Source organism: Fukomys damarensis, unplaced genomic scaffold, assembly GCF_012274545.1.
Source record: "Fukomys damarensis isolate Sample0158 unplaced genomic scaffold, DMR_v1.0_HiC HiC_scaffold_28, whole genome shotgun sequence".
Taxonomy (NCBI): domain Eukaryota; kingdom Metazoa; phylum Chordata; class Mammalia; order Rodentia; family Bathyergidae; genus Fukomys; species Fukomys damarensis.
Window position 1 is genome coordinate 38,702,839 of NW_022900940.1, and position 21,972 is coordinate 38,724,810.

Consider the following 21,972-nt stretch of genomic DNA (forward strand, 5'->3'; position numbering starts at 1 on the left):
CCTTTAATTATTGTGTTCTAGTTATGTAACACCAAGCCAATTTTATTTTAAAATGCAATCTTAACTTTTGAGTAGCTTTTATGAAATTATTTTAAATGGAACATTTTTAGTATTCTAGAAGACTTTTGAGGTCGCTGTGAATTCTCTTTTCACTGAGAAGAACATTTCAGTAATTAAATACCTTTTCATGACCTTTTTTCAAGAAATCCTATTGCCTGTTAAATTACTAATAGATATGCTTCTGACTGAGGCACATGGTGTTAAATCTTGAAAATGGTCTGCTATCCTGCTTGCCTTCCCCAAAGCATTTACTGGCTTATAATTGCTGTGATTCTCTTAAGTGGCTCTTCACTAAGGAACCAAGCCACAGGCCTTGGCCCAGTGCAGGCTGTCACCTCCTCTCACCCTTTACTCCCCTTTACCTAACGAGGTCAGCCACAAGGCCTAAGTCAGGATTGACCGCTATTGTAATCTTTTGCATCACTGAGAAACTTAGTTTTTTAATCACAGTTATGATAAAATAATTGTATTTTATTGTGGGATTCCCTGCCAAATTAGACCTCTTCTGAGGTTGAATCTGTGGCTGGTATCTAGCAGAGCGCCTGGCACCTGGGAGGTGTCCAGTGAGGTGATAGAAGAAAGCAAGAAAAGTGTGCACTTCTCCCATACTCCAGGACAGAGCATGGGGAATGCAGAACAACACTGAGAGCTACTTGCTTCTCTCCCAGGGGAGAACTGAGCATTTTTATTATACTACTATAGAGGTCATGAGTTCCTGGGTGCTGCTGGTAGCTGCTGGACTGACAGCGAGCCGTGGCCCCGTCCTTTTATGAGCTGTGATGAGCCTCCCTGCCTCTATGGAGAAGATGCTTGAGAAAAAAAAGATGCTTGAGGAAAGCCAGGAGCAAGAACTTCGAAGGGCACTGGGTGTGGATGGTGAGGGTCCAGTGGTGCACAGGGTAGGAGAGCGTCCAGTTTGGACTTCCACTTCACCCATCATCGCACTAAGTGGGCCTGAAGGGAGGACTTCAGAAGTGTGTCTTCAGAGTCCCTTTTGCCTGTTGTGCCGGGGTTTATTGACTCTCTCAGTCCTGTTGTGTCAGGCGCTAAAAGGGCTTCAAAACAAGATGGAGACGCGGTCCCTTCCCTCCAGGGTGTTACAGTTCAGTTGCAGCAAGTGTGTGCTTTGCTCACAGCAGTCAAGACAGCATGTCTGGAGGTAGCGTGGCTAGGAACTGCCCTGCACCAAATACTTGCTGCGTTTAGCGGAGAGGGCTGGGTACTTTGCATGCATGATCTCACTTTGTGCTTACGTCCACCCTGCATAAAAGCTTTTGTTCCCACCCCTTTTGTTACAGGGGCTTCTGTAGTCTTAGGGAGAGGCCAATAACATTGATGGCTCCCAGGCTTGGCTTCACTTTGGAATCACCTGGGTAGTATTTTGTTTCATTTGTTTTTTGAGACAGAGTTTCACTGTGTAGTCCAGGCTGGGCTCAAACTCATGGTGCTTCTTCTACTTCCGTCTCCTGAATGTTGGGACAATAGCTATATGCCACTCTCCCAGATCACTCAGATCTTTAATGAAATATGGATTCCTGCCTCCCATTCTCAAATATTTTTATTCAGTTGGGAAGGATGTGATCAGAGAACCTTGAATTTTTAAACCTCCTTCAAGTGATTCTAATGTGTGCAGCAAAGTTTAAGCATTGGGTTAAGTCTGAACTGAGGTCGCAGAGACCTGTTAGGTGGAATGAAAACTTGACCCAGGTCTGAGTGCTTCCAAAGCTCCAGCCTTTCATCACTGTTCAGGATACAAGAGGCCAGCTGTAGACAGAGCCTTGAAGGCTGGACAATTTCTGCAATCAGAGAAGAGAGTGTAGGGCAGCGCCCGGGAATGTGTGTACACATTTGTGCGTGTATATCAGTGTGTGGTAAGTGACACCAGGTGCAAAATCTTGAATTCAGTAGCAAGCAAACATAAGACAGATTAATTCTGAGCAGACTGCGTTAATAAGACCTAGCATTTCTTTGACGCCAGGTACTAGGCATTGTTCTCACAGCTTCACACATGTTAACCAAATTAATCTTCAAAAAACTCTGAGCTAAGTTCTGTTATGGAGTCCCTACTCTACATGCAAGGCACTTGAGGCTAAAAAGTTTCATAACTCACTCAGTTACACAGCTGGTAAATGGTAGCCTAGCACCTAAATCATGTTTCGAACCACTGTTCGTTGCTACCTCTTGTACTGAGTGTTTTCATATTTGCAGTCTCTGTGTTAAGAGCTTCACATTTCTTACTTCATGTCATGGTTTCGGTGATTCTTCGAGAAGTACTATAGTTATAAAGGAGAGACTCAGACACTTTCGTAAGGTCCCATAACTAGCAAGAGGTAATGCAGGAATTATTAGTAGTCTGGCTTCAGAATTCATGCTTTTAACCAGTCTTAGTATTTTATTTTATTTTATTTTTTGAGTTTATTGGTACATTTTAGGTATATAGTACAGTTACACTCATTATTGGAATCTTGTACCTTTACATGACAGGTCTTGGTTCTCATTTTTTCCCCTTGTTCGTGCCCTCCCTTCGCCCCCTCCTCCCCTCCCCATTTATAAACACTTTATTTCCATTTTTTTCATTTTCTCATATTTTTTTCTTTTCCCTATTCCCTTTCTCCTACCTTTCCCACTTTCCCTACACCTTTAGCCCTTTTCTTCCTGTTTCACATTGTCAATTATCTCATTAGGATCTCATGTACTATTATAGTTTTTCACACCAGAGAAACTATTCAGTATTTACACATGTGTGACTTATTTATTTCACTTAGGAGTCTATCCTCAACATGTAGTCTTAGTTTTAAAAACGTTGAAATCTGAAAAAGTTTGATATTAAGTCCTTGGTGTAATGTGTAGTACTATATATAAAACAACAACAAAAATAGAGTGAATTGAGATGCTCCATTTGAATGGAGATCCTAGATTCAGATATCTGATGATTCACTTTCCTACTTCCATTTCCACTAATCTGATTATTAGCCGCAGGCGCCTTTGTGGTGACCCAGAGAATACAATTTGAAAATATCTGCTATGGATAATTGGGATCTTCAAGATGTTAAACCAGGCCAGTGACATTTTGACAAACATTGACGGTTCAGACATGTTTTCCTGGTGGTGGGAAGACAAGTTATATTGGGTCTGGTAAAACATCTTTGAATTCCAGACCTGCAGGGTCCACATTCAAAGATAAAGTAGCTAAAAGAAAATTGAAAGGGAAACTCCAACTTCTGTCACTAAGAAACATCATAGTAGCCCTGCATAACCACTCACGATTGTTTTCCTTCTTTCTGTCCTCCCCAGTTCACTTATTCTATACTCAAAGCACTTACAGCAAAACCAAAACCTCACTCTTCACCCCTGCTTCAATACTTGCTTTCTTTTTCCCTTCTGTTTCTCTACACTGCTTCCTGTTGTAAAGATTTTCAGTGTACTCTTCAAAGCATGTCCACATGCATGTACTTAGCCACCCATTTGTAAATTCTGTATTACAAGTCCAAGAGAAAACCCAGCTGAGACGTGCACTCCTGTGCAGAGAAGCTGAACAGGTAAAAGACATGTCCTTACTTGGGATAGAGACAGATGCATAGAGACACACCGGGGCATATGAACACACATGCAAGAACACACAAACAATAATATGTATGTGTGTATAACTAACTACTTTAAGTACTATCCTCCATGTGGGAGGGAAAGGGATCTGATCACAGGGTGTCAAAAGTAATGGTAAGGAGGAAAAGTGTTGCCAGAATAGAGCTATTTGTCTTTGTAATGAATGGAAAAAAATTTTTTAAAGTGATGAGACAAATTTTTGATTTAAACATGAGTGACTGGGAAAAGTCGGTTTTGGGCCAAAATGGGATAGCACAGTAAAAGTTAATATCTTGTTTATGTGACATGGGTTGGCCTTGGGCGTTATTATCACCACTCAAACAGGTGTCATCTAAAACATGTTGAGACAATCACCATGGCAGGGAAAGGGGAAGGTTGGAATTGAGTGCAAGCACTTACCTGCTTCTCCCTGGAAATGGCAGGGATTTTATTGAACAAAGCTGTGCCCAACCTAAAGGGAGAAGGGCAATGTGGTCCTACTATGTGTGCATAAGGAGGAAGACAGAAATACTGTGAACCATGCTAAAGACCGCCACACCAGTGAAAATATTCCTTGCCTTTTGTTTGGTGGTGCTTGGCACGTAACCTAGGGCTTTGCACATGCCAGGCAACTGCTCTACCATGGAGTACCTACTCATTTTTAATGCTTCTGTTGTTTCAATAGAGGAAATAGTTTATATAATTTGAAAACATTAAATATAGGAGAAAAAATGGGCACTGTCTAAGAAACTGAAATCCTGAGAGCCATCAGTGTCTCCGCATCATCTGTGGTGTATAAAATACTTCCTGTCCAGGGACACAAGGATTGGAAAGAGTAGGAAGCCTTGGCCTACAACTCTGTGTCAAAACTCTGATTCCAGGGTATTCGTGATACCAATACTACCTGATATGGAGCTGATGGCATTTCCATCAGGTAAAACATCTCCTGAATGTCCAGATTTCTTTGTGTGGTTATTGCTGAAACAACTGTAAGTTGTAACTTTAGGTCTAGAGTATAATTGTTTAAAGTTGGGTTAATATAAAATTAGGTAGTGTTTGTACCAAGCAGTCTGATTGGAAGTGAACTGAGAATTTGGAAGCCCAGTTGGGTAGCTCAGTGTCTACTGACCACAGCGAGCTCGGCTTCGGCTAATGAGAGAGAATTCCACTGAGAATCTCTGAGACTTCCTTCTCTTCTCTGGAATCAATGGTATGTTTGACATAAAGAGCAATTTGTGACAGGAAACGGGGTCATGAGGGCATAGGCCATCCCGTGTAGAAGGTCAGGCAGATTGACTGAGTTGGTCTGTGGAATGACCATGATACTTTTTGAACACTGTTGTGAAGTTATAAAAAATAGGAAAACCAAGAAAACTAAAAACTCTCACTTAGCCTCATAATGTATTGCTTTGTATAAAGGCTTCTAGGCATATTTGTGACATTCTATGAAACTATATGAGAAACTTAAGAAGTTTATGATTGCTTTTTAAATTATAAAAAGTAAAGAATAGCGCTATTCTATAGGTAAAGAGGTGTGGTTTTGTGACTTTCATAGGTTTATCCTTTATATTACTTGCTTTTTAAACTGTTTTTAGTTTCAGCTTTGATTTAAATTTCATACTCATTAAATTTCCTCTTCTTATCAGCACAAAATGGAGGTTTTCTAAATCTTAAAAGCATGTAATTTACCTTGGATGTGAACTATAATGCTTATTCTGAATAAATTTAATGTAAAACTGCAGAAATAATGTAGAAAGTTCTTATGAATTGGAACTTAACATGTCATTGACACATTTTGAAAGGCGTTCTGTTGACTTTAGTGATGGATGAGCCCATGCTGCCAAGTTCAGCTGGAAGGGGTGGCTTAGAAACCCAAACATCAGCTCTGGAATCTAGAAACTGCCCTAAACCATGATTTTTAAATCAGCAGCGAGGATGTAGCCTGTCAAAGGGATGGGATTTTACCAGTTTTCTCTATGGAATGAAACCATAAATACCAACCCTTTTTGTTGTCTGTTGGTTCTAAAAGGCCCCAGTAGTTTGGGGAGGGGAGGGCCTTGCCTTGGGGCTCCCTGGTTTAATTTTGGGGGTCCTGGCTGAAAACCCTGTATATTTGATAGTCTGGCTTATTTCTATGGTATATTAGCACCCTATAAAAGTTACATGTCATTTATTTAAAGTTTAGAACCCTCTCAAACTTCAGGGGCAATCCAAATGTGAACCTTTTGTGGCTGGAATTCTATTTACCTTTAGCCAAATCTAACTTCCTGAGCGTGAGTCATGGAGGTGAGGTGAGTAGGGTGTCTGAGGCCCCATGGACTTCAAATAGCTTTGGCTAAACCTGTCTTTGATTGTTTAAAACATGAATAAATCTGAAAAACGTTGATTAACTTCCTGTCAAAGTACTTTGGGGCCTACACATGAAAGTATAATACCCCAGGAAAAATGCAGCTTGAGTGTTACCTTCCTCTAACTGTGAAGAAATGTCAAGGATTTTTCTGCCAAACCCAGGTTGAAATTGGGTCAATCCACTCAACTTCCTATTTTAGTAAAATATATTAAGTGGTTTCCATAAAGGTTATGTGGACAATCCAAATGAATGTGGATCTTGGAAAAATTTTAACATTTCTTGTTTCTGAAACACTTACTTTTAATCAGGGACGAAACCCTGGGCTCAGAGAACAGTTATGGCTCCTTTGTGTTTGTTAGAACACAGGCCAGAAAGGAATGCCTTGTGCTTGAATGAAGGTGAAATCACACACAGAGCTCCATGTACCTTTCAGATAGAGGAACTGATGAACGCATTGGAGAAGACCAGACAGGAGCTAGATGTCACCAAAGCACGCCTCGCCTCCACACAGCAATCCCTGGCTGAAAAGGAAGCACACTTGGCCAACCTTCGAATAGAGAGAAGGAAGCAGCTGGAAGAGATCCTGGAGATGAAGTGAGTACCCATACTTGTTTTCCTGACCTCTCTTGAAGGATGGGAAAGGGGCAGAAAGGTAAATAAAGAACTCAGAGAAAAAAACAATTTGGCTAACATTCGTGTAGTCATTGCTGAGATCATGTTTCTTAGTTTTTGTTATAACCTTGATGTCTCAATTTGCACGTTTTTCTATCTTATTTTATAAATATACATCCAGCATGAGATTATGTGTGTCTGCGTTTTGTGGACAGCCCTGGTATTCATAGATGTGTCTCAATGGTCTTGAGCCAGCCAAGGGACAAAGGCCTTGTTGAGCACAATGGTAATTTGAGTACTGCTCTGAGTTAAGTGGAAACTCTTCTGAGGAGGTAATTCCTAATAGTGACTGTGACTTTGCTAATTATATACTTTTCACTTGTGCACAATGCCTGGCTTGTGTTGGCTTTCCTAGGCTCAAGGTTGGCACCTCTTTGTTTAGAAAAGCGAACTCTGATTTCCTAGGTTGATAAAAGTAAATTCGAAATCCCCACCCGCTTCTACACCACACCCACACCCACGCCCACATACCATGGTGGAGAGAAGAGTTTGGGTGATTCAAAAGAGACTGCATTGAAATCAATCGCTTTCTTTACTTAATCGACAAAGTTGAGTTGGGTGCTTGGAAATGGTCCTTCCTATGGTGCTATGATATACCCACCTACATCTACCTCTTATTTCATTCTCTCAGTGAAATAATGTCATCATGAAAGAACATAAGAAAGAGTATTACTGAAACATTTTATTAGTAATCAGTTGAGATACATTTGTTTCTAAAGAACCAGTCAAAAAACGGTATGTTTGTAAATGAAATCACTATGATATCATTTAAATTTAACTTGCTTTCATAATAGATGAAACATACCTAATTATTGCATCTTAATCGTGTTGCACAGACTTTGAAATTGGTGGCTGTGTATGGAGGAGGGACCTTATAGTGACCCGGCAAGGCTTACACATGGTTAGCGTTAAACCCAGAAAGCTTAGATCATGGCAAATATGGAATGAAATATTTTGAAGGATAATGAGAACAGAATTGTTATGCCTCATCAACTGCCTCAGTTTCTCTAAGACCAAAGAATAAGTGGGTTGTTACACATATAAACTAGCATTTTTCCTAATAAAATCTGATGAAATAAAAACATATTATTATACTGTATTTAGAGGTGCGGGAACGGAGACTCAAAGGTTCAAATAATTTATTTAGGCCACCTGGCCAGGATTAAAACTGAAATCTTGTACCTCATGCACCTTTTCTACTACTTTCTGATAGAGCTTTTGCGAATTTTATCAGATCTGGAAATCTTGTCTGTTGGGGTCATGGCAAAATCTGTGCAACCTTTAGCAGTGCCAGGCATACAGTAAGGGCCCAGTAACTGTTGAAGGAATGAATAGATAGAATTGTGGAGACTGAATTTTGTGTAACTGTTGAGAAGGAAAATACAGCTTCTGTAGCATTATAACCTTGATCAGTACTTTTTAAACAATACAAATGACCATATTCATGGTCGACAGTAAGTGTACAGTGATTCCATCAGCATCGCTGTTTCATTCACATCACCCTTGGGCCTCCTTGTTCTCATTGTTTTCCTGCTGTTCCTAGGTTACCTCTGCAACTCGTAAAGTGATGTATTAAACTCTTATAAATGAGTGTTCATCCCTTCCTGTTTATCAGAAGAGCATATTCCTTCAAGGTTTTGAGATGACAACCGAATGGTGAAATATACTGGTTTGGGAGTTGTCAGACCCGAGTTGACATCTTTTTGCTTCCTCCTGGTCACTGCATGACTTTTGGGAAATGTCCTTTATGTCACTGTCCCTCTAGTTTCCTCTTATAATGACTTGCACGGGGTGGTCACAGGAAGAGGTATTCACAGAGGTCTTGGCACACAGAAGATGAAGTGTAAATGTGTGTAAATGGCTCTAGCAGGCAATGGAAGTAAGTCATTTGTTTAATATAGTTCATGAAGATCTTTATCTAAAATTTTGATTTATTTTTTTCTAAAGCACATAAACCTTTTCCATGTGTGTGTTGTCCAACTTAATTTCATGATTTCAGATAGCACCGAACTCAGACCCCTTTTGATGAATTGTCATAGTGTTGCTGAACTGCTTAATCTGCTGCCATGCAAAATAAGTATAAATTTCCTGTTAGTTCCTTTAGTAAAATTAACAAAGCCTACTGTGGCTCCATTCATTATTTAACTGGCCCAGAAGCATAGCTTATGGACTCTTTACTTAGACCTATAGAAGATACAAGGTTAAATGTGCTGCTCGATGTCCCTGTCTGTTCATCAGCCTCTTACCCTGTTCAAGTCACCCAACTGGTTATATTGATCCTGGTTGAATCATAGTAAATTAGTGGGAGCAGCCAGATGTATATTACCATTTTAATAGTTATTATCACCTTCTGGCACCCATCATGTCAGTGTATCTTCGGTCAGGTCTACCAGTTTCCAAACCCTGGTAGAAAAGAGAGGCTGTCTAGTGTTGGAAGGAAACAGGGTAAGGCTATGTCAAGAGGAGAGCAACACAGTCTCATCACTCACTCTAAGAAGAGAAAATACGAAGAAGCAATGTGAAAAAAAATCAGTCATGACTGTTGCATGTAAAAATAGACACTTGTGATATTTTGGAGCGTACTTTTACAAACGCGTCTTTTTCTTTTTAAAAGAAAATTAGATTGCAGGCCAGGGATATAGCTCAGTGGTTCCGCCACCTGCCTCAGAAGCGCAAGGACCTGAGTGCGATCCCCAGTACCCCCCGAAAAAAATACTGTATTTGAGCATTTTGTGAGTCCCATTACTTTTGCTCTTCAGAAGCGAATAGCTTGCTTTTCACAAAGATGGAATTGTGTTACAGTATTTTTTCATTAAGTTTATTGATAGTTTTTAGGTTTACAGTACAGTTACATTCATCGCCAGGATCTTATACCTTTACATGATATATCTTGGTTCTTATTTTTTCCCCATTCCCGTGTCACAGTATTTTTAATTACTCGGTGTACTGTCATATAGGTTTACCCAGCAGTGAACATTTATCTTGGTTCCAATGTTTTGATATACAAAGAATATTTACATAAACATTTTGCTGTTTAATTTTCTTATTGATTTAATTTTAAGTCATTATAGACTGTAAGAAATAGTACAGAGAGTTTCCTTGTAATCTTCACCCATTTGGGCCTTATTAAAATCTTGTGTAATTATGGTATGACATTGTGCTAGGCAATTGATACTGGTACAGTCTGTCAGGCTTGCCCTCTGATATGTGTGTGTGTGAGCACACGTGTATGTGTCTGAGTATGTGTGTTTTGCAATTTTATCACAACTATTTAGATGTGTGCAGCTACCACTGCAGTCAAGTCTGTGCCTGTCCCATCATCACAAGGATATCTCTTCCAACCTTCTGATAGCTACACGCACTCCTGGTTGTTTCAATTTTTACCTTTGTGTCGTGTTATATCATCTTGGAACGTTTGCCACATTGACCTACATTTTCCTTTGCCGTTGTTCTTTGGTGGACAGAGAAGTGCTTGTTTTAAATTTAGATTAAATTTAGAGTGAGAAAATATTGTGAGATTCTTCTAATTTAGATTTCCCATGAACTTTTATTTTACTTGCAATATTGTTTCCCTTTAAGATTACATGTTGGGAGCCAGGGATTTAGATCAGTGGCACTACACCTGCTTCCCAAGTGCAAGGTCCTGAGTTAGATCCCCAGTATCAAAAAAAAGAGTGTGTGTTGGGAGCTTGTCACATGGAAGGATCCAGTAAGCAACTAAGGAATCAAAAGTTGAACTAGTTAAAAAATTGATAACTAGCCAGCATGATGCTGCACACCTATAATCCCAGCACTCAGCAGGCTGTGGCAAGAGGATCACTGTGAGTTCGAGACCTGCCTGGACTACATAGTGAGTCCATAGTGAAACAAAAAAAAAGAAACGTATAACTTTTCACTGAGTACCAACTGCGTGACAGGCACAGTTCCAGCAAAAAACATCCTTCACTTTGTGAAACTTGAATTTTTAGTAAAACGAATGAAGGAAATGAATGAACAGATAAATGATGAGCTGCAAATGTAGTTTCTTATATAACCAAAGAGGTTTGAAATCCCATTTAGAAAGCCATTTCTAAAGTTAAGGGCCCCCTTGCTTATTTGAGGTAGGGAAGGATGTGGACAGTGTGAGTACCTTCCCATTGTCTGGTACCTTTTTAGGAACTAAGGCCGGGTTCATTCCAAAGGATAGCTTTTGAATGTACTCCACATTGGATTCTTTTCTGCAACATTTCCTCCATCACTTTCCTTTTTTATTTGTTGGTATTCCAACTGCTAGTCTTCATTCCTGCGCTGAAAGGAACAGTTCCCAAGCATATGTTTTTGCAGATATATAATATTTGCTTTTCCTTGTATATAAAATTATTCCTTTACTTAAAAAACATCCAAAATCTCTGTTAAAACATCTCATACTGAATGTTATATTTGTTTTTACTGAAAAGGAATTTTACTAAGTATAGGAAGAACATCATTCTATATATTTAGTTTTATTAATACTGGTTAATAAGCTTACATTCCAGTAACCAAAGCTGTGTTATTTAATTTGTGGCAGGTGAATTTGATATCTGTGGCTAAAGGGCATTGAGGACCATGAGATACAGTACTTAAAATCTATCTGTGTGCACTTTATGGGACAATTTAAATTACCATAGTAATTTGACAGGCTGACAAGCAACCTAAATGAGATTTTTCACTCAGTATACAATGTTGAGTATAATAAGGATTTTAATAATTACCTAATAGCCACATAATTTGATATATGTCTTAGACTTTTTGTGGTGATTTCCTATGCTTATGTTTTATAAAAAGTTTAAGCAGATCTTTACATTTTCAACTCATTTCATAATGTGCAATCCATCTTAATTTACTGGGTATTATTGGATTTTAGACATCTCCTCCCGATAGCTTCACAAGCCTTTGTATACACTGGGTTATTTTAGGACACTTACAGTGAGGTAAGGCAGCAGCTCATTCTAAGGCATTACCCTATTGGCCCCTTTGATCTGAGACCCTTTCTAAGAGAGCCACTCATTAGGTAAGTACCCTTCAAAGGAGAGGCACCGTGCAGAAAATGATAAAATCAATTTGTTCTTTACTTCATGCCAACATGAGAAAAGACAAATCACATTTCTTTAGGGAGGAATTCTAAGTGCCTGGCAATTTGCAGAGGATAAATGGAGCCTGGGAGAGGAGTTTTAGAGGCAACTGTTACTTAAATTGATAAATTCAGTTGTAGGAGCAAAGAAAATTGCACTGTTTTACAGAGATGTTATGGGAGTTGAATGAGATTATGCTTAAAAGAAACTGATTTTAAGTCATAAAAGACTACAGTTGTATACTGTTACAATTAATATGTTAGGTACATTCATTACAGTGAGTACATAACGATCCTACCTTCAAATTACAATTTAACTTTAGTCAACATTTTTTTTCTTTTGCTGCAACATAATTCTTTCTCTAATGACCTATTTACAAAAACTTTGACTAGAGTCTGGTTTTAAAAATAGTACGTACCATGGTACTGTGTCCTACAATGTCCTACTGTATTTGCATTTACTACCTGCTCTGTCCTAAAAGATGTTTGAGTTATCAGGAACCCTGGGGAAGACTGTTGCATCTCCTTAAGTCACCTGCAGTGAGTGGAGACAGGTGGCACGAAGGAGGGAATAAATGTGACGGGCGATGGCTCATTAAAAACTCATCTGGACTGAGCTGTAGGTAGAGTCCATAGCAGAAGACAGAACATTTGTACACAAAACTTATAGTAGGTCAGTAAAACTTAATTGTAAAGAATACCTTTATGGTTAGCTTCAAATGTAAGGAACAGATAGCTCTACGTTCCAGAAGCTCAGATAGCTCTGTAGTCATCAGATAGCCACGCTTCTGTCTGGATGCTTTGCCATTCTTACCATTCAGCTTTCCACCTCGTGGTGTAGGACTTTTGCTTCAATTCCAACTATCCAATCCATATTGCAGCAGAAAAGAGGAAAAAGAAAGGAATCTGCCTGCTCTTTAAGTTGCACATACAATCCACTGATATCTGACCCAGTTAACAGTTCATGTAATAAATAGTTGTCGAGTGTCTGCTTTGTGCAAAGACTGATCTAAGCCCTGAGCATTTATCTGACAGTTGTTTTAAGTGAACAGAAAAGACTTCAAACAAAAATCCTCCTGTTCATGGAGCTTATATTCTAAAGATGCCAGATCTAGAGTGGGTGAAGGGGCCTACTGGCCATAATTTTAAGTCATAAGGTCACACTTTACTTCAAAATATACAGGGAAATGTAGCTTTTATGTGATAGCACTATGCCCAGTGAACATTTGAGGAATCTAGTACCATAGCGAGAAAGGAAAGGGTATTGGGAACAATCATTCTCTGATAAAATGAAGTCAATGAATATGTGATCTGACAAAACATTAAGAATATTTTACAATTTTACCTGTAGAGAGGATATTCCTAACAGACATTCACTGGTACACATGTGTGTCTAGTATTTATTTAAATTGATTTCTGGATACCACGGTTGGCAAAACGTGGGGTCCTGCAATGAACAAATGGGTTTGGTACCTGAAAATATCATTCTTGGGATAACTAATGCATGAGCAATGTTAGGTCTAGTGAAGGCCAACCAGACAGTTGCTCCTTCCAACTCTAAAGGGAGTGGCACGTGAAAAAGAAGTAGACTGATTTGTGCTGCTTCAGGACTGTGGGAGGAAACGCCTTGTTCACTGACAGAACTTCGTAGCAGTAGAGGTGAGCTTCCATCCCAAGTGAAGGGGGCACAAGGTGATCGCAAAGATTCCTTACAAGTAGAATTCTATCCATAATTCCAGTAAATAAATGACCTGGAGTACAGATGAAGCAGCAGTTGCTGACAGGCTCTTTGTTCTTTATTCTTTCCTTTGAGACACTATTTGAATGCAGAATCATCTGCCAAATGTCAAAATCGTGTATGACCACAATGGAATTTCCCTCTATTTTGTTCATAGCTCTTTTTCCTAAAAACTCTTTGGATATGAAATATATGAAGCAAACAGAGATGTTTTCCACAAATTATGATAGGGAAGAAACTAAAATGTATTAAATTGCATGTCAGGTAGTCCTTTACCATCCCTGCCAAGTGGAATATCCTCTCTGTGATTAGAATGCCTTTGGGGCATTAAACTGGCCAGGCACAGGTAATGTTCAGTGCGTGGAGGTCTTGGTAATGGGATTGATCTCCCAGTGCACATTTATTAAGTGTTTCCTGCATGTCAGGCATGGGCTAAGTGCCACATGCATAGGACTGTCTCCTTCTACACGGTGGGTGGTAGTGCTGGGGAGTGTGATTGCTCCATTCCTGAGGATGCAGACACTGAGGCTCCTGTACCTGGAACTCAAAAACAAACCTGTATGACCCTGTAGCCCATGATCTTAAGCCTTGAGTGCAGTCTTCTGGTGAAGAACTTGAAATATCATCATAAACATTTCAGGTGTAAGAGTAGGGAGAGATTTGATTAGCAGAAGCAGGGCAGATAGGTGCTTCTTCTAACCAGCCTTGGAGAGCAAGCGAGCAGGCTGGGCAATGGGGGTGGGAGGAGCAGAAAGAGAACTAGTTGGGGAGAGCTTTTGAAGTTCGTTTCCTTATCTTAAAACAAAATAAGAGACATAGCTGTCTTTTGGCCAAAAACTTGCACTGTATGAGTAGTTTTAATAATGAAAAATGTCAGTCAAAAGGGCCCTTGGTCTGGTGGTTTTAATGGAAATATAAACATTTTTTGAGCTAGAGAAGTATAGGCTTTCAGCCGGAATAATCATAATGAGCAGCTAAATAATCTAAATGCTTGTGAATTGTAGAGCTTAAATAATTCCGAGTACCAAAATTTGTGTTATCTCCATCCTCACAGCAGCCAGATGATGCTAGAAAAGGTCATCCATTAAAAATGCGGAAAAGAAATGAAGAGGCCTCCCAGCCTCCTGTGGTCCTTTTTTCCTATCCAAGAGCAGCATCATGTTGCAGGATATCCAGGAAGTATCTGATCTGATGCTGTAAGAGGAATTGCCAGTTTTAACCCCATAAGGCTGGGATGAGGCAGCCACGTCCCACAAAGAGAGAACAAGGGACAGACTGGGCAGTGGGTTCACACACCAAGTGCTGAATCAAGAATTCTCTGGTACAGTGAGAACGGCTCTCAGGACTTGAGTGGCTGTCAATTGGGGTGGTTTTGCCCCTCACAGAGACATCTGAAACATTTAGCAGCATCTGGAGACATTTTTGGTTGTCATAACCAGAGGAGAGTTACTATTAGAATCTAGTGACTAGAGACCAGGGATGCTGTCAAGCATCTTACAATGCATAGGAAAGTCCTAACACCAAAATTTACCTAGACCAAAGTGCCAGTGAGGTTGAGAAATCCACAACCAGCCTCCCCTCTTTATGCTAGTGTTTCTTTAGCTCTGTAAGGAAAAAACACCTTGTAAGGTCTCACTTCTGGCTTAACTTATTTTCAAAGGAGACTAACTCTGGATATATCTTCCCCACTTGGGATTATGATCAGGCCTGGAGAGTGAGGTGGCTCAGGGACTTTTTGTGTAGAAGATTTAGACTTCCATACTATGGCTCACTTTCTTGGGATCATAAACCATCTCAACCTGTAGCTTCCTAGGGGAGTTGACACAAGTTTCAGACCCTAATCCCCGAGATTTAGTTCAATATGAGAGGTAAACTCTGTTCCAAGAGAGGCAAGAACTGTTCCATCAATGCCTGCTTCTTAGCAAACCTTACAGTTCTGCCCAGCTCCGTGATTTCATCCTTTCCCCTTTGGCTTTCTTTGGACCTTTTACCCCAACTATAGAGTAAGGCCAGTTCTACAGGGATAAGCCAGCCCTATAAATTGAAGCATTATTACAGGAGTTCCTCATTTTTTCTCCACGCTTGTCTCTCTTTTCCATTTGTTTGTTCCTTTGCGACATCCCTCTGGTTAGCCAGGTCCTTTTCTAGAGAAACATTTTTGGCAGTGGTTATTTAAAGCAGAAGGGATAGAAGAAAAACGAAAATGCCAGAAAGGTGAAAAATGTCTGCCATAGCAGAGCCTGTGGCCATCGAAGGGGAACAGATTACTAGATAGATGCCAGGTACGTCAGGGCAAGACTTGGGGAAAATTGCAGTTTGTAGGGTATCCCTGCTTTTCTTTGCATGGGAATAATTTAGTCTATATTAGACTGGGGACCTACAACCATAAGAATGTACAGCATAAACATAGAATTCTGCATCCTTATTGGAAGTTAGTGTCACAAAAAGCTCTGATACATACAGGTTTTATAGAGAGGGACGGCATCAAAATGGGGAAGGCTCTGAACACCTTTGCTGCCTAGTAAGCATTTAACGAACATTTGCGAAAGACAGTTAATGGTGTATCCTGATATGGTTGAGCATGATATGCCTCCAGCTGGCTACCTGTTCTTCCTGTCTCCCTTTTTCTTCCATGCCCACTTCTCTTCTGACGCATCCCTTGTTTCTTCTTCTTTTTCTCCCATTCTTCCTGCTCCTTCTTTCTCTTTTATCCGTACCTTTCACTCCCCTTGTCTATTCTCCATTACTTCCAACTTCTGGTGTCCTACAAAGTGCTAGAGTTCAGTGTTTTTTAAAAATTTCTCCATGTAATGATTGTCTTACTAGATTCTGTCAGGCAGAAAGCAGAGTAAGCATGATGAAAGGAGAAGCCTAAGAGGGCAGTAAAAATGAGGGAGAGCATTTAGCATCAGAGAAATAAATGGCTGGCTCTTGCAGTTTTGTCTGGGGAATGATCTGTGTTTGGGAGAGCCCACTCCTTTCTCCAGGAGCGAAGCAATGAACATTTGCACTGGAAGCCACATTGCCAATCCAGTATGGCCAGAGTCTTTTGTTTTCTAGTCATGGAGTTTGCGAACCAACAGATTGTGAAAATTGAAATGCAATGTTTGGCTTGATCATTGGATTAAGGCTTGATCTTTGGATTAAGCCCATTTCCCAGGGATCTTAATTTGAACTTGCAGGAGTCTGAGGCCAATTCTGAGAATCAGTTATTGCCTCACGCCCAGGGTTTCTCATACTTGAAGAGTTTTGCAGGGGGCGCTGCAGCTAAGGTCATTGTGCACTTATTGATAACATTTAAATTGATGTCTTTCTGCTCTATCTTAAAATTGGTGTTTGTGTATTCAGTTCACTAACTCCTGTGCTTGGACCCTTTTTTTTTTGGCTCTGCCTCTGAGTTTTCTTGGAAAATGTTCCCTTTGATGTATTTCCAGGGCTTCTGTGAGCTAAGACTTTATCATGAGGCCTAGCGGGATTGGGCAGGCCCTGTGGTTCTTCTCTGTTCTTCTCCAGCCCATTGTTTTCTGGGAAGCTCTTCCTTGTGTGCTACATCTCTGGGTTTCCCCCACTGGCTCTCACTGGTTGGCACTGAGAGGCACTGCAGGAGATGGGAGGGTAGAAGAACAAGGCTAGAGAACTTCCTTTGTGCTCCTTTTGGGCCCTGTCCCTGGTAGCTCAGGCTGTTCTCCTGAATTAAAGGTCCCCTTTTACCAGCATCCATTCATGGCTCCCACTGTTCCTAAGGTTAACATATCTCTCTTGGCTCCTGTGGCCTGACACGTGAAAATGGCTGCCCACTGTCTACTTTCTGGTTGCCTCAACATCTCTTGTTTGTTTCATTAACCCTACTTCCGCCCCTCCTTCTGGCGCCGCTTCATTGAAGTTTCCTCATTGGAACCATCTGTGATGAATTCCACTTCCTTCAGGACTCAGCCTAGCGCAATGGGGAAGGCTGGGTGCTGTGGTCAGATACATAAGATTTGTTAGAATGATTTTAAAAAGCGTTGTTAGAAAATGTTTATATTTTCTGTATTAAATAATTTTGAGAAAAGAAACAGATTGCTTGATGCTAAATTCAAATCACTGAAACAAATCCACCATTCTGTGGTTTCTGAAAATGAATGGTTTTCAAATGACCCTTCAACATGAATGACTTTTGAGGCCCCTACTGTAGAGTATTGTGGAGCTGAGGTTCCAGAGTCTGCTTCTGTCTGGACTGATCAACACAGCTCCCTTCTCCTGTCCCGTCCAATGGGGAAAAGCCCTTTGTTTTGCAGGCCTGGGAAAGTCAGTTTGGCTGGAAGGAAGAAGTTCTTGAGATAGAACAAACACAAGAACATAGTGGGGTATAGTGTTCTTTTAGCCAAGTTAAGAGTATTCTGGTTTCCCTGAAGCAGAAGGCACTTGGGACTTTCTGTAGTTGCCTACACCATGCTGAACTAAAGTGCAACCTAATTACTTCTCTCTGGGTCCATGGTTTGTTTAGCCACTGACTCGGCCGTAAAAGAAACATGTCGGCCAGTCGAGTATTTCTAGAAAGAATGAACAAATATTTATTGAGTACTTAATAGAGAGCCTATTGTTCAATCAAAGAATTAGAACTCTGAATGCAGACTTACCTCTGGGGTAAATTTACAAAACAGAGGAGCGTGGCTCTTGGAGAGCATCCTGAAAGAACTCCGGGGATGTGGCTGTGAGCCATGATGTGTTGCATGAATGGGAGAGCAGTAGGTGAAAGGGTGGAGGATGGGGAGTGCTGTGGCTTAGATCTACCTCATGCACTCATAGATGGGGTTTGGGGATGGGTGTGACAACTGATTTAGTCCCCTAATCGGGTCAGTACACTTCTGGGCGTGGATGGTGGATTTATTGAAGAGGGAAGACCCACCCTGGGTATAGGCGGCACCAACCAATATGCTTATAATCTGGATGGAATAAAAGGAAGAGAAGAAGGAAGCTGTGCTACTTCCTACCTGCCAAGCAATTGACTCTTTTTCCTCTGCTATTCACCTCTCCCATGGTGCCCTATCTTGGAACCAGCCAATATAGACTGAAACCTCAACAAATGGTGAATTAGAATAAACCTTTCCTCCTGTAACTCAGGAGCGTTGGATATTTTTCCTCAGCAACAAGAAAGTAACTAAGATGAGGCATGGCAAGAGAAGAGGCTTTGCCTATGCAAAGACCCTGTGGCAGAAGGATTTACCTGCCTTTCACTAACTCATGGAAACCCTGTGAGACTGGAGCACAGAGACAAATGTAGAAAATTGTATTTGTTGAGGCTGGAGATGCCAGCAGAGGCCAGATATCTAGAGCCTTATGTCATGGTCAATTATTAATGTTTATCCCAAGAATGGGAACTCATTGAATGAAGGTGGAAATATTGTATTATTATTTAAAAATAATAAAATGTGTCTACAGTGTATTTTCCATGTGCCAGGTACTTGTAAAGAGCTTTGTATACAGCAGTTTATTTAATCTTAACAACTAACCACTGTTAAGTACTGTTTAGTACTTAACTCAGTACTTAAGTACTGATAGGTACTGTTATAAGGTCCATCTTGCATTTAGGGAAAATAAGGCACAGAGGTTAAGTAACTAGTCCATCCAGCAAAAGTGGGACTTCCCCCTCTCTGGATTGTCATGTAGTCCAGCCATGTGCCTGATCCCTATACCTACTGTCCTGGATTTTGCACAGAGAATGGATTTGGGCATAGGCGCACTGGCTAGGAAAGTGCTGAAGCAGTCCTAGGAGACGGCTGGGTAAGGTGGCAGCTGTGGGAATGGAGAAAAGCAGAGCTGAGAGATCTGTAGGGAGCCGAACTGATGACTGCAGTTAGGTTTCTGTAAGAGCAGTGGAGAAGGGGGACCCTCCTGTTCTCCTTCACGCCACCCCACTCTCTTCTCCCCGGGCACGCCCACCTCTCATGCGTGGGGGCTGAGAAGCATTGCTGTGGTTGGAGGTTCAGGTTTATGGTGAGGTCCTGGCCTCTGCACAATAGATGATGGATTAATTCCCTTCCCACAGTGGTAACAATAAAAAAAATCTCTCCAGTCATTGGTGGAGTTCTGCCACAGAGCAAAATCTCCCCTGGTTGAGAAAAGCTAGCCTAGTCTTGGCCTGTGTGTTTCTGTGGTTTGTCATCTTGGATCAGTGGCCCAGCCCTTCCCTACGATGCACTGCAACACACTGGGCTTGACCCGTGTGATAGTAGCGCTAGTGGAGTTGTAACATTGGCCTATGCCACTGCGTCCAGAGACAGAAAGGCCCAGACTGCTTAGATTCTCGAAGCTTAGAAGGGAGTCTTTTCACACTAAAATTCATCTACTTATCTTCAGTGGGGTAGTTAAACCCTTCATTCAGTGCCTTTTTTTTTTTTTTTTTTTTTTTTAGGACATACACTTTTAAATTCTATGCAGTTAATTCCATCAGGAACTTCTTGTAATCTGCTCTCGTCTTTGGACATTACCTGTGTTGTCCATTTCTGACATAATTATTTCCTAAACAGCTCCAAAACTATCTTTTGTGGGCTTACATTTGTTAAGAAGTACTTTTTATTGAAGTTAAATAAAATGCTCATTTGGAAAGGCGAGATTATAAAATGTTAATGTATTAAGAGAAGAGTTTAAAGAATTTTGGTTGGTTGACAGTTTTCTGCAAAGTCACACATTTTTTTCAAGTGCCATGAGAAGCCTGTCCCTCACTGTGGCACCCTTACAGATACCTGGGAGGACGTACATGGCACCGGGGTGAGTCCGTAGTGATGAATGCTGCTCTCTCTCCTGTCAGATGAGGGAGTGCCTCTGTGGAGGCGGGTAGAGCACTTCTATAACATCAACTTTTTCCTAATTTATGGCCCGTTGGGCTTGGTTACTTTACTTTTAAATCTTTTTTTAATGTCAATTATAAATGAAAGTAAAATGAACCCCACATCCCCTTCATCCAACTTCAGCAATTATTCAACTCATTGCCAATCCCCACCCCTATCCCCTGGATTATTTTGAAGCAGATCTCAGACATTATATCATTTCATCCATAAATACTTCATTATAAACATTATTTTTTCAGATAAACATTTTGACACCAAATTACAAACACTGTAAGGTAGAGGAGAATTCTCATGAAGGCCTTTCTACGTAGTGTTGGAATGTCCTGGGACCCACATGGGAAAGGCTTATTTTTTAAAATGTTGCTATAAAACGGAAAAATAGACCATTTGGTGATATTACATGGAGAAACCAGAAAGATATATGCCACCTGACGCATCCCTTACTTGAATTTTGCCTCTGTTCTCCCTGGCTTATGCTTAAGTTTCATTGTTCTCAGGGTTGACATCATTCCATTTCTTAGTTATCTCTTAATGATTATTGACGTTTCTCCACATATGTGAAAGAGAAGACCTTTCCTCGGTCCGGTCTCTTTTCATCCTCTTGATTGAGTAGTAACATCAGGACTTTGAAGAAACAAACAATTTCCAAAGTATGTGAAGCTGAGCTGGTGGTAGTCACATCTTCTGCATTGAAGGGTTTTGGATCTTGGTTAGTGGTCTTTCTACAGAAAATGAAACCATGATTCAGTTTTGTAGTGAGAAAAGTGTCTGAGCCTCTAACAAAGTCTAAACTTACTCAGCTTTTTGCACTATTTTATTAAACATCATATTGCATCAGCACCCCCCTTCATCTTATTGGAAAAAATTAACTTGTCAGGTTGCCCTTAAGCATGAATTCCTTCAACTAGAATTTACTGTGCAATAACTGGGGACCTCACACTATGCTGGAAGTTGATCTAGGCATGATTCAGTCCCCACTTTCCAGAAGCTTACTCTGGTCTTGTTATTTCAATGTCCCAGTTGTACATCCAACCCTGGCACCATTCTGATGATTTAAAGTGGGCAGTGGGAGGCTTCCATATCCAAAGATCCTTCAGTTAGATGACATGGGACACTTTGGGCTGAGCCAGATTTCTGTCCTGGGCTTTGCGTTCAAGTCTGGGTGCTTTAGAAAGGGAAGGACCCCATAAAGTACATCAGCTAGGTCAAGAATCTGAGCAGAATGCTGCCCCTGACTGCAGCAGAAGTGGGGTGACAGAGAGATAGAACATATGAAGGCTGGAGTCCTCCACCAAAAAATGTCATTGTATCCTTCATCCTTCATTTGCCAGTTGGCCTTGAGCCAAGCAAGATTAATTGGTCACAATTAGGTATCATCATAGAGAATGTTTCATAGCATCTAGCATGTAATTTCATCTCGTGGAGCCCCATCTCTGGAAGGGCTCTTTTAGCCTCTGCCTGCACATTGAGGTGATAAGGGATTCATTAGCTCAAGGGTAAAGTGCCTAAGATTTCTGGGGTGGAACAAGATAATTTGAGTTTGGCTCTTGGCCCAGCACTTATTCTGCTCACTTTGTGACCTTAGCTAAGTGTGTAAATGACATGATGTCCTCTGTACAGTTCTAAGGATTAAATGACTATATATATATAT

At 40.7% G+C, this 21,972-nt stretch overlaps 1 protein-coding gene across 19 annotated transcripts in view; it reads left to right on the forward strand.

The window, feature by feature from the left end:
* The window catches only part of Erc2 (ELKS/RAB6-interacting/CAST family member 2), a 932,060-nt gene that overhangs the window by 582,753 nt on the left and 327,335 nt on the right, over window positions 1-21,972 (forward strand). For all 19 annotated transcript variants that reach the window (XR_004514630.1, XR_004514631.1, XM_033756865.1 and 16 more), the window contains one exon: window positions 6,426-6,586. Coding sequence is in view for 17 of the 19 variants with exons in the window: in XM_033756865.1 (XP_033612756.1) it covers window positions 6,426-6,586 (161 nt within the window). In the remaining 2 variants the exon portion in view is untranslated. The remainder of the gene's footprint in view (window positions 1-6,425; window positions 6,587-21,972) is intronic.